Below are 13402 nucleotides of genomic sequence, written 5' to 3'. Positions count from 1 at the left end.
CCTACACAGAATGTATAAAGCAAAACCAGTAGAAGACACATATAAAGAGATTTATTGCAAGGAATTGTCTTATATAATTGTGGAGGCTGGCTAGGTAAGTCCAAAATCCATAGGGTGGGCTGGCAGGAAGGGCAGGTTGAAACTCTTGGACATGGGCTGAACCTGCTGTCCACAGATGGAGTTTCTTTTTCATCTCAAAGAAGCCTCAGCTTTGAAGACCTTTCAAATGATCGAATCCATTCTACTCAGGTTATCTAGAATCATCTCCCTCCCTTAACCATCCTCTATGGGCCTACTAAGATGATCTTTCAAAAATCATATCTGATCTTGATAAATTATCTCATGCTTAAGATGAAGAGTAAATGTTCCCATAGTGAGTCCTAGAAATGTACTCTAAGCTTTTGGTGAATTACAAAAAGGAAGATTTCTGTGATAGTCTCATGTCAAACTACTGAAATACGGTGCACATAATTATTATCCTAAATTCCATCTACCTTGGGGGTGGGAGAAGCAGCTGGTAGAGCACTTGTCAGCAAAGATTATTTTCTAAATCCACAATCCCTTTATAATTTCACTTAAAGAAGTGGAATTCTTCTTGTACTTTTCTAATATAATCTGTATATGTTCTTGGCAAACTTTATTGACAGGCATTTGATATTTATCCTAAATTCTCAAATATCTTTAAAGTTCACCACTTAGGAATTGAGCAGATATGCAAGTACCTGATTCTCATTTTCTTAGTGCAAATTTAAAAAACTGTTGTGCTATTTATTTATCTGAGTTGTTTTATTTTTATTATACCATATGTCATTTACAATTGCTGAGCTCGCCACTAAAGGCGTGTGTCTGCAATCCTGTGCTAAGAGATTAAATTAAGCCATGTAGAAAATGATGTATTTTAAAAGGACAGTATTTTTGTGAACATCTTTGCTTTTATTAAATTTTGTTAAGTTCGATAGTATTATCTTTGCTTTTATTGTCTGGTTAATTGTTGACTGAATTTCCCCCAAGGCTGTGAAAATGCAACAAATAATGATGCAGTGAAAGAAGTATCGGGAAAATCTTGACTTGTTTTGGCCAATTCTATGTTATGGTTTAAGAAAACAAAACAATGCCTTTTAGGCTCCTGCACAAATATATATACAATTCTCATATCCACACCATAACTCCGCCCCTTGTTTATGGAGATATAATTTGCATATAGTAAGATGTACAAATTTTAATTACTTGGTTTAATAACTTTTGACACATGGTTGACTCTACCCAAAACCAGATTCGGGAATTTTCTATCACCTCAGAAATTTCCCTCATGCCCCTTCCCATACAATTCCCTGCTCATGGACAGACTGTTATGATTTCTGACATTATGGATTACTTTTGCCTATTGTTTGACTTCATATAAATCACAAACAGTATGTACTCTTTAGTGTCTGCCTTCTTTCACGTGACCTAACGTCTGTGAGATTCATCCATGATGTTGTATATGACAGTTATTTGTTTATATTGTTCGATAGTATTATGTTGTATGAATATATCATAATTTATTCTCCTGTTGATGAACACTGTGTTGTTTCCAGATTTGGGGTTTCCTATAAGACTGCTATGAATTTTCTTACATAAGTCTTCTTGTGCCGATACTTTCATTTCTCTTAGACAAATACCTAGGAGTAGAATTTCAGGGTCATAAGATAGTTGTATGTTTAACTCTAAAAAGAAACTACCAAGCAGTTCTCCAAAATTGTACTGTTTAGCATTTTTAAGAGCAATGTATGAGAGTTGCTCAATTGTTCCACAGTCTTGTAAACATTTGGTATTGCCAGTCTTTTAGATTTTAACCTTCATAGTGGGCATAGAAATGTATCTCTTTGTGGTTTAGTTTGTATTTTCCTGATAACTAAGCCTGTTGAGCACTTTTACATGTACTTATTGATCATTTATATATCTCTTTGTGTGTGTGTGAAGTATCTACTCAAATCTTTGGCCATTATTTTATTGAATTATTTGTCTGTTTTTGTTGATTTTAGGAGTTCTTTATATATTCCACGTATGACTCTGTTGTCAAATATAGGTATTGCAAATTTTTTCCTAGTCTATGGCTTGACTGGTTTTTTTTTTTTTTTTTTTTTTGATGAGCAGAAATTTTGTTAAATTTTAATTTTGTTGAAGTCCAATTTACTTATTTAGTTTTTTGTTGCTGTGAGTGCTTTTTGTATCCTGTTAAAGAAATCGTGGCCTATCCCAAGGCTGCAAAAATTGGCTCTTTTTTATTTTTGTAAATTCCTTCTTGTGATAGATTTTATGTTTAGGTCTATGATCCATTTTGATTTAATTTCATGCATAGAATAATGAAAAGATTGAAATTTATTTTTTTTCCATATGGGTACCCAGTTTTCCCAGCATCATTTCTTAAAATGTCTAATGTTTGCTCAATGATTTTACTACAGGTCTTTGTTGGAAATCATTTGACACTATATATGTGGATTTATTTCTGAACTCTATTCTGTTGCATTGATCTGCATATCTATTCTTAGGCTAATACCACACTGTCTTGATTATTGTAGCTTTTTAATAAGTCTTGAAGTTAGGTTGTGTAAGTGCTCCAATTTCATTCTTCTTTGTCAAATTTGATTTGGCCATTCTAGATCTGTTATATTTACTTATTAATTTTAGAATCAGTTTGTCAGTTTCTTCAAAAAATAATGCTGCTATTTTGATTTCTACCCTTTGTTTTAATATGGAGAAGAGCTTTGTAGTACTTTGAAAAATCAGTCTTTTATTTCACTTATTCAACAAAATTTATATATTCTCTTCTGGGGACTATTCTAGCCTGTGTTTTAACAGTAAAGAGAAGAACTCCACCTTCACAGTGGAGGAAGACAAATTATAAGTGAATTAATATACACTTAAGTACCATGGACAAAAATATAAAGGCAAAGTAATAGTGATTGGTAGATGTGGGAAAGACAGGCTGTTTTAAATAGGGATGTCATGGAAAGCCACTATACCTGCGTGACATTTGAGTAGAAACCTGAATACATTACACGGTTGAGCCTTGCAAATATCTGAGGCACAACATTGATGGGAAAGGGAACAGCAAGTCCAAATATTCGGAGGTGGGAGCATGCCTGCCAGATTTAAGGGGCGAGCAAGGAGGCCTGTGTGGTTGGAGTAGTGAAGCAGGGGGAGGGAGTAGGAGATGAGGATGCTGTGGTCCATGGTATAGACTTGAGTGATGTGCGTTTTGAGCAAAGGGGCGACATAATATTTTAAAGTTATACAGCTGGCTGCTGTGTGTGAATCGACTGCTGAGAGCCAAGAATGGAAGCAGGGAGGTTGACAAAAGATGATGGTGATTCTTTTCCTTGATTTTTAATTCTTTGTTTATTGGCACTTAATCAGTTTGGTATTTTGATGTAACGTACTAAGTGTGTGGTTTGAAAAGAACTAGACCTTCCCTTATGTTATTCTGTATTAAAAAGTAAACAGTAAGTGCAGTTCTGATTTGTGGGGTTTGTTTATAATTGATGCCACCCATGTCTAATTCCATACTGTTTCATACCTTAAGCAGTGCTGCATTGCAATTGGATTTCTTGTTTTTGAGCAATCCAAATTAGAATGCCTTAAAACTTGACCACTTAATGATTCTCTGTGTGTGGTTTCTTCTATATGTTAAACGATTCTTCTGTATGTTACCTAATTCTGGCCTCCTTTGAAATGCTTTCAGAAGTATTCACACATACATTCAGTTCTTTTCCTTTGGTAGCATGTAATTTTGAAACAAAATGGTGGTCAGTCAGTTGATGTAGACCATATCTTCTGTATATTTAATACGGGATACCTTCAGATTATGGCACTGTTCTTCTCCTCATCCTTATTAATGTTATATCTTCTAGAAAACCTGTCTTTGAATTAGGAATAATAGAGAACCTGTTGCAAATACTAGATTATTTATGGGGTGGCAGTGAAACATTATCAAGCGTGGTAAATTTGATAGTGGAATTTTAGATTGAATTGTAATAATTAATTCATCCTCTACTTATTTTAGTGACAGTTCATTAGTATGTTCTTGTGCTTTTAAGAAGTTCTAATTAAGAGAGTGTCATGATAATAATGGGATCATAATTATATGCATTTAATTATATTAAAGCAAAATATTTAGCTTTGTATGAATATTGTTAAGAAGTTCAAAATTAAAAAAATAATTAATATCCAAACTTGAAGAGAACATTTCCTTCATTATATGATATTTGTAAATTTAGTTATTTCCAACACCTCTCACATCAATTTTTCTGGTTTCATTTGAACGTATTGCTCTTCTACTTGATATACAGAGCACAGGAGCAGGGAAATGCTTCAGGATTTCATAAATAAAATAGACAGTTGTATCAACCAAACAGCTTTGAAGCTAAAAGATCCCCAACTACCATAGTCCGAGCTTGCTCCTGTGGCCCACCTCTCTATAGTGGCAAAACCAAGTGGCCCAGAGTGAGGTCCTGGACAGGAGCCTCTCGCCACACCTGCTGAACTTGTCAGACCACTTAGCTATGGCCTGGGTCAATGTGACCCCTTCAGCCCTCTTGGTCACACTGGCTGATTTTCTTTTTTAAGATTTATTTATTTATTTTAGAGAGAGAGGGAGAGAGAGAGAGCACGCGAGTGGGGGGAGGGGCAGACAGAGAAGGAGGGAGAGAGAGAAGCAGACTCCCGGCTGAGCGGGGAGCCTGATGCAGGGCAGGATCCCAGGACCCTGAGACATGACCTGAGCTGAAATCAGAAGTCGGATGCCCAACTGACTGAGGTTCCCCTGGATTTTTTTTAATACTTTGAAATTTAGGGACTAAATTTATGCACAGTAATATATAGTCAATGATCTGTCTCCTATTTTGGATTTTCTTTGTGCTATCATCCATGAAAAGCATGGAATATGGTTTGCCATTAAAAAGAGATCACCTCAGCCAGGTGAATTGCTGTCCAGAACTGGGTAGCCCTATATTTATGTATCTAAGTCACAGTTATTAACTAAACAAATAGAAGAAAGTAGGCATAGACGTAGCTCAAATAGAATGACTATTTTAGAACAAAAGAAATAGTGTATTCTTTATGGTTCTAAAGTAAGGCATCTACAGGATATAGTTAGTGTTATGCTTTATGTTTATTTCTTGTTTTTTTTTTTTTTTCTCTCTCTCTCCTTATAAAACATTCTGGGCAATTTAAAAAATTACACTAGTTTTAATAAAATAGACTCTTAATTCTTTCCCTACTGTTGCAGTTAATTTAGGCAATGTCAGTCTGTTACTGTTAGAATTGCTATTCAACTGAAATGTATTATAATCTGCTGCACACATAAAAAATTACATTATAATGAGCAAAACCGAGCTAAACATAATTGTGCCTATAACGGCACTGTGACAGGAAGTGTCTCCTATAATGGTGATGATTTCCATATCAGTGATAATTTTATTGTCTGATTTGCATTGTCTTCTTCTTGCTGCCATATTGATGCACAGAATGTGTCCATCCGTTCCTAGGAGATATATAGATGCCAAAAAAAAAAAAAAAATAGTTAACTCCCTCTCCTATTCCTAGAAAAATCTTAATTAGAAAGTAAAAAAGATGACAGCAGCCAAATTGCATCCCGCAAGGCTGCACCACCCCCCCACCAACTCCTTTTAATAGGTTGATGTACTTGCTGGAGGCAACTTTTGAAAATATCTTAATGGCCTCAACCCTCAGGCTAAAAACATTTAACCATCTCTGCCTTTGGCCAATGCCTACTGGCTTACAGAGGCATTTTGTCGTTGCTGGGCCAGCCATCTCTAGTACAGATGAGTGGAGTTTTATAACTTCTCATAAGAGTAAAGGGGAAAAAGGAAGGGAGACGTTCACTCCTACTTATTGGTGTATCACCAAATAGTCTCTTCAGCTCTTGGAGAAACATCACGATGTAGGATTCTGGATAAACAGGCAAAATAAAAGCAAAACAAATGAACAAAAAAACCCAGAAGCTACAAAACCTACTCATCACATAAGGGAATTCACCTGCTTTCCTGGCCCCTTTCTCCCTTCAATCTCAATACAGCAACTAGTTATTAAGCAGTTGCTATGTACAAAACATTATGCAAGGCATTGAGGGAAGAGTTTTGGTAATGAGTTGGGTACTCAAATATTCACAAGGAAAAACTCTGGAAATCACATTTGGGAATATGTGTCTACAGTGGCATATCATTTATGTCAAGTTCAAGAACTCTATAGATTTTTTTGAAGCAAAAACTGCTGTAAGAGATTATAGAAACAGGTTTTTTTTTTTTAAACTAAAACAACTATACATTCTACATTGCTATATCATACCTTCCATGCTTACAGAGTTTGAAAAAAGCATCTCTCTCAGAATGTGAATTCCCTTTTATCAGAAGTTGAGGAAGTACCCAATTATTTATGGATACAATTTTGGTGGTTGCAAATGACTTGATTTGCAGCCCAACTGGTTCTTGGGTATTGGTTGCAAGTCAAAGCTCCTCAAGTCTGGAATGCCTGTAGCAGGACTCACAATTTCTCTTCACTCTTCATTTGTCCAAAGAAAAATGTCTTATCCATCCCTGTTCTAAAAAGAAACAAAGCCTTTGCTGCAGTTTTGCAGGCTTTAGAGATATATGGATTCTGGCATCTAATTGCATCAGTGTAATAAAGTTTTGTAAACCCAAAAATGATCTCTCTCTCTCTCTTTTTTTTTAAAACATTGATAGTATTGACACATCTTGAGTGTATAGTCCCTATAAGGTTGTAAATCTAGTTGTGGCCTTTAGAATAGGGCAGTAGATGATTAATTTTGAATAAAAAAAAATCATAGGAGGAGAAAATCCTACATTTATTTCTATGTACATTTCTGACTTCAGTTGAGGATGTTGGAAGAAGAAGGATCTGTGGATTGGGACAGAAAAAGGAGGAAGGCATGGAAGGAGCTGAGTGAGTTTGGCAGGAAAGTTTTGATCCTCAAAAGGAGCCTCCTGGGTTTGGTATCAGGGGCTGAGCTTGGGCAGAGCTGAGGCTGGCACTGGAAGCCCCTTATGAGCCTTAAGCATGGGAAAAATTTCAGAGAAGCACACATTCAGCAATGCCAAAGAGTGTCCGAAACATTTTCCATTTTGGGTTCTAAGGTGGCAGAACAGAGTAGATCCAAAAGGCAGGAATGAACAATGCTGAGTCACAAAAGTAGGACGACTTGGATGGAGGACTAGCCAAAGAAAATTAAAATGCTCCTTCAACTATATGTTAGCTTCAACAGAACGAGAAATATCTCCAAACATCTTGGTGAAAGCTTGAGGAAAGAACAATGAAAAAGTTCTCAGGAAACAGAGATAACAAGCAGAAATTGATTGGACAGTTTGCATGGCACAACACCTTTGATATTCTTTTCATTTTTTGTCTTGTTTAGTGAACAGAAACGCGTGAAAGCTTTCAGTGGCTGCCTTCTAACTCCAGTCACTCATAATGTCTTAGATTTTCTTCACCTTCAATTCCATCACCATGGAGTTTTTAGGAACCTGCCCCTGGTGGCTGTGGGTGTCACTTTCATTTTGGAGAAAAGAATCTGATAACAAAACAAAGCAAAACAAAAAACCATGGACCTGTGTCTCTAGCGAGCATTGGTCATCATTGGAGCCTCTGCCCCAGCTCTTCATCTTTCAGAGGACCTCACTTCTCTCCCTCCATGGCCTGGCTGTGTCTGCTACTAAGTTCCCTGAGATTTGAAGAAACTAAGCCCTACTTACCCACTGTGGTGCTGAGATTTGATAGCAACTTTTTTTTATTATTGAGGTATAGTTGACATACAGTGTTACATTAGTTTTGGGTGTACAACATAGTGATTCCATAATTCTATACCTTATGTTTTGCTCACCACAACTGTAGCTACCGTCTGTCACGATACAATGCTATTACAGTACCATTGACTATACTTCTTATGCTGTACTTTTTATCCCCGTGACTTATTCAGAGAGCAAATTATTATTATTATTAATTTTATTTTGTTTTTAGAGAGAGAGAGTGGGGTGGGGGGGGAGGGAGAGGGAGAGAGAGAATCTTAAGCAGGCTTCACGCCCAGCACAGAGCCCAATGTGGGGCTCAATCCCAGGACCCTGAGATCATGACCTGAGCCGAAATCAAGTGTCGGATGCTCAACCACCTGAGCCACCCAGGCGCCCCAAAGAGAGCAAATATTAAGATAACTTAAAGGAGAGTAATTTCGGCTTAATTGGTACATATCTTTTCCTCAGTGCTGCATTTTCTTCTGCCAGTCTGTCCAGACCTCTGTCACTGAGCATCTTGGCACATCCATTCCTGTTGGTCCAGTGGTGCAGAGACACTTTCTTTGTAGTCATGGACCGAATGAACTCTGTGGCAAACGTGCAGCCAGAACTATTAATGGTACTTTGGCACAAATATTTCTAATAACGTAGCAAGCATTTGAGTATATGTTCTAACAAGCTTTGGGTCCTACAGAAGGAAGGAAGGAAGGAAGGAAGGAAGGAAGGGAGGGAGGGAGGAAGGGCTACCATAGCTGAATTTCTCTTTCAGGAGACCTTTGAGAAGGCAAGCCTGAGTAGTAACAGCAGTGGGGCTGCCAGCCTGAAAAGCGACCTTTCAGAAAGCGCAGACCTGCCCCCCGAGGGCTTCCAGGCCCCCTGCGGTAAGGATGAAGACAGGGCCTGTGATGACATCCTGTCAGAGGAGAACTTAAACTCGGAGAATATTGAGAAAGGTATTTTTAGTGAAACCGTGACAGCATGCATGCACCCTTGACTTTTGTCTCTTTCAAGGCTCATTTGCTCTTTATTTTATTCTGTTACTCTTTTATTCACGTGCAGATATGTACTCAGAGCTAGATGATGAACTGGACATTTCAGACAACTCCAGCAGCTCCAGTTCGAGCCCTTTAAAAGAATCTACATTCAGTAAGTTTTCTTTACTGGCCTGCAGGGCTCCGGCAGGTCATGGTTTGGGAATTACGCTTGGGCGTTGAGTAAGCTCCATCATATACCTAAGGCAGAGGTTTGTTTTCCAGGTGCAGTGCTAATTAGGACAGGTTTGTCTAGCCCTCTGAATGGGCCCAGAGGCCAGCCGGCGCTGTGGTCTTCTGTTGTCTCAGCTGTCAAATGCATACTTTCATTATTTCCACCAGCAAACCCAGCTTCTAACTGGGGAGTGGAGATAGCTAATTTGGAGACACACTACATGACCACAGGAATAATGGAAGTGACCTCTTATGAATCTGTTCTGTAGGGGTTAGAGACCTGGAGAAGAAATTAGTCCTGGGGTAGACTAAGTTTTGTACAATTTTATTTCCATTATGTAAGAGATATATTATATTTCAAACACTAAAGAAAATAAATATTTTAATTGTTTAGTACTATGAAAAAATAGGATATATAAATTCAGTCCATATGTTAATTCTGACTCTTAATTTAAAACAGGAAAGTAAATAGTCTGGGGCCTGGGGTGTGGAAAAGAAAAGAAAAGATATATTTGGATAAAATGTAAAGATTATAAGGAAAGATAGGATTCAATTCATTCAACAAATCTGCAACTGAAAGAAAAGAGAAGTTAAAATATAACATGGAGAGGAAAGAATAATTCTTTTAAAAGAGTAAGTTGAGGGGTGCCTGGGTGGCTCAGTCGTTAAGCGTCTGCCTGGGATCAAGCCCCGCATCGGCCTCCCTGCTCTGTGGGAAGCCTGCTTCTCCCTCTCCCACTCCCCCTGCTTGTGTTCCCCCTCTTGCTGTGTCTCTCTCTGTCAAATAAATAAATAAAATCTTTAAAAAAAATAAAATAAAAGAGTAAGTTGAAGGCATATTAATTAGGATAGGTAGAAATACTCTGAAATAAAATTAGTGTAAATAATTTCCTCTCATTAATGACTATACTATGAAAATCTCATAAACGAAGGTTTAAAATAGTCTCCCTAAGGATCTAAGTAAAACCCTAAGGAGTTAGTTTCATTTTTTGTTCCTTTCGGAACTTAATTGTACATAAAATAGTGACTAGATGTTCCAGATTTTCTGGGACAGTCTCAGTTTCCAACATTGATCTATTTTCCCACAAATTCCTGCCTGCTAGATAAAATGTCCTGATTTGTGATTGGGAAAATGTGAGAGCCGTACAGGGAAAATATTCATGCATATGTAGCAGATTCTAGAAGCAGTTAATTACTGGCTGTTTTGAGATGAATTATTGCTTTGTATGTTCTGGGTAACAATAGTGGGGAGGGTCAGTGGGGAAGTGAGGAAGGAAAAGTTGGACCCTTAAACTTGCATGTGGTAACTTGTAGTTATCTTGGCAAGGGCTTTAGGATAATTATGACACAGATATTTTATTGTACTTTATTAGCTATTAATAACAGAGTTTCCTTCTTTAGTTTCCTTTGGGAAAAGGACCTTAAATAATCCTGTCAAGTAAACAGTAATTTGAAATGTTATATTTTAATTGATACTTCTGTAAATGAAGACCATCTTTAGAGTAAGTAAAATTGCTCACATAATAGAATGCAGCTTTTTTTGAATTAATAAATAGATAAATAAATAAAAGATTTGCAGAGGGAAAATGTAAAGATATTTTTATGTTCTTGTTTCAGGCATTTTAAAGAGAAGTTTTAGTGCCTCAGGAGGAGAAAGACAATCCCAAACAAGGTGTGTACACATTGAGCCCCCAGAACTCTGCAGAGCTATTACTGGTGGCTAAACTAAAACCTGATAGCCAGAAGTCACCATGGACATGTGGTAATAGAGGCTGATAGAGCCCACCCTCCCGGCACGGATTGCAGTTTACCACGCAGCATACTGGAAAGAGCACTAAGCTTGGACCTGGGTTTAATCTAGCTTTGTGATCTTTAGCTAAGCCGTTAGCCTCTCGGAGCTCAGGGGTGGACCAGAGAAGTTGGTAGTTGTGCTTTATGAGATCATCTGGAGCCCTGGCTCCTTATATCTTGTTTTTCCACATCCCCGGGGTATAGGGCTCATCCTCATGGCAAATGTGGCAGACGTGGACCCCATCACCTCCACATCCCAGCCAGCAGGAAGTGGAAAGGGCAAGTGGAGACGTGCCCCTTACTTTTAAGGACATGACTCAGGCATTGTGCTCATCCCCTCTGCTCACATACCATTGGCCAGAACTTAATCATATGAACACATCTAGCTGCAAGGGAGGATGAATATGTTTAGGGCGTTCTGTTTTAAAAGGAAAAAGAAATTTATTTTGGGACAACCAGCAATTTCTGCAACAGTTACCTCTTGGACTAAAGACTGAAATGAAATTATTAGGTTTGGCCTTTCGCAAGTCCCTGGTGACCTTCACTAGGGCAGTTTCCATGGCATTGGGTGAGGTCGACGGGAGTGGAAGCCCAGTTGTGGGGCTTTTAGAAGTTACAGAAGCAGGGATGGGAAGGAAGCTACTAGTGAGCTGGGCAGTTAGCTGGCGGGGGGCATTTGACGGAAAAGGGCCTTCTTAGAATCAGGATGACTTCAGGGTGACTGGGACTAAGGAGAGGCAGCCAGTGGAGAGAAGAGATAAAGAAGGAAAGGAATTGCTGGAACACAGGCACAGAGTAGCTGGAGCCCAGAGAGCGGGTCTGAGAAAGATGAAGGGACAGCCCTTTCTCTGTGTCTGAAGAAAGGGAGGCAAAGATAAAATTAAGGTAGAAAAGCAGAGAAGAGGGATAGAAAAGATCATACTTGGTGGTTTCTGGTTATTAGATGATGTTCACTGCTGTGAGGATGGTCTAGATTTGAGGAGGGTGGTCAACAAGGAAGAACCGATATAAAGATGGGCAGACACCTGAGCGGAGACTGGCAGAAGGACTGCCAAACAGCTCTGAGATGAAGGAGCTAGTTGAGGCTGGGATGTGCACAAGTGCTTGGCTGTGGAGCTGTGGGTGACCCTGGCCAGGGAAGTGGCTGTGTGCCACGTGACAAAAGGCTAAGGCTATGCTGTGCTTTAGCAGTGGGGCATTCTGGATGCTGGCAAGGGAACCTGACTTTGGTTGACTTGTGCAACAGGGAGGTTCATTCAAAGGCTTTGGGGGGCTCACATAATGAGGAACTCAGAGAATCAAACTTTGGAAGGAATAAGAGCCAGGCCACCCCATGCAATCTGTGGAGGAGGCGCTGTTGGCAGGCTCAGAAAGGCCCTGATGCTGGGAGGAAGGAGCTCCTGGTTTGTTTGTTCCATCCATGTGTCACCTTTCTCAGGATCCAGTGTCCTATGTGAGAGAGTCAGGTGGGCCTGGGTTGAATTAGGACCCTATTTACTGCTGCAAGGAGGGCTGAGCTCCTGGATCAACAGCCCCTCCAAGTCCATCAGGGGTCTTTGCTGGAGGGAACAGGTTATGGGTGCTGGGCAGCCAGAATGGAACTCTTGTCCACTTCTGAGCTCAAGGGTGCTGGGGTGGGGGGAGATGAATTTCAGAATGAAGAACCTGCCGAGCAAAGTCCCGAGGGGTTCAGTTAGGTGGCAAAGGAGGGTTCCTGTAGAAAATCATTTTTGTTTAGTCAAAGATACAATATCACTGATTACTGATTTTTTCCCATGTAAGGCTCAGGAAGGGTTAGAATGAAACTTTTCAATTTCCTAACTCATTTCTAGTGTTGCTTGTAACAAAAACCCAAGGAAAACCGATCCAAGTGCATAAAATACCAGAAGGGTCATTGAGGGAAGCCTACACATTTTTTAGTGGGCCAATGTGCAGAGAAGTGGTGGTTAGAAGCCATGGAGAGAGCAGGGGAAAGAGAAACAGTCCCAAACCCCAAGGACAACGGAGAACCAGAATGGGGAATCTGGAGGACTTGCGACTTGAATGACAAGATCCCCCAGGGAATTTTCTGGGCTTGCAGTTCCCTCCCATTGCCTACATTCTGGCATCTTGTCCTTACATCACCACCTCTGCTTCCACTTTCCACAGACAAGGAAGCCACACACAGGAGCCTGGAGCCATGGGAGCTCTTGCTTGTTCAGCCCAGCAAGGGAGGAGATGGGGTTGGGAGATGTGGCTATGGAGCTGGGGGTCTGAACGCATGGTACCACGGAGTAGGTTTGTCCTCCTCAACTCTGGCATCACAGCTACTATCTTAACCACATCGCAAGTTCAATAGACTTTTGTGAGCTGATCTGGAAATCTTTCCAACTGCTTGGAACAATGTTTGCACAGGAAAATGTTCCACATGTTCCCCTGCAAAATAATTAGCAAGCACCCTCTGGAATCTACCTATTCCCAATTTTGTGATTATTTGTATTTATAAGAACATGATCAAAAGGCTTTTTTTCCATTATTGGATACTTTATTCAGTGATATGAAGTTGCTTAAATGTATAAAAGAAATGCAAAACAAGTATTTTAGTGCAAAAATACATTATGA

The 13402-nt window shown here is 39.3% G+C and overlaps 1 protein-coding gene across 12 annotated transcripts in view; it reads left to right on the top strand.

The window, feature by feature from the left end:
• NEK10 (NIMA related kinase 10) overlaps positions 1–13402 on the top strand; it is a 239037-nt gene that overhangs the window by 171474 nt on the left and 54161 nt on the right. For 8 of the 12 annotated variants that reach the window (XR_013447948.1, XM_078072515.1, XM_078072548.1 and 5 more), the window contains exons 27-29: positions 8575–8758; positions 8865–8951; positions 10628–10682. The exons of 2 other annotated variants lie outside the window; for them this stretch is intronic. Coding sequence is in view for 9 of the 10 variants with exons in the window: in XM_078072515.1 (XP_077928641.1) it covers positions 8575–8758; positions 8865–8951; positions 10628–10682 (326 nt within the window). In the remaining variant the exon portion in view is untranslated. Of the gene's footprint in view, positions 1–8574; positions 8759–8864; positions 8952–10627; positions 10683–13402 lie in introns of those variants that run through there. 2 more of the 12 variants (XM_078072522.1, XM_078072555.1) reach the window with 2 other exon arrangements.

The sequence above is a fragment of the Halichoerus grypus genome, chromosome 1 (assembly GCF_964656455.1).
Source record: "Halichoerus grypus chromosome 1, mHalGry1.hap1.1, whole genome shotgun sequence".
NCBI lineage: Eukaryota > Metazoa > Chordata > Mammalia > Carnivora > Phocidae > Halichoerus > Halichoerus grypus.
This window is presented reverse-complemented; position numbering and strand designations above follow the sequence as displayed.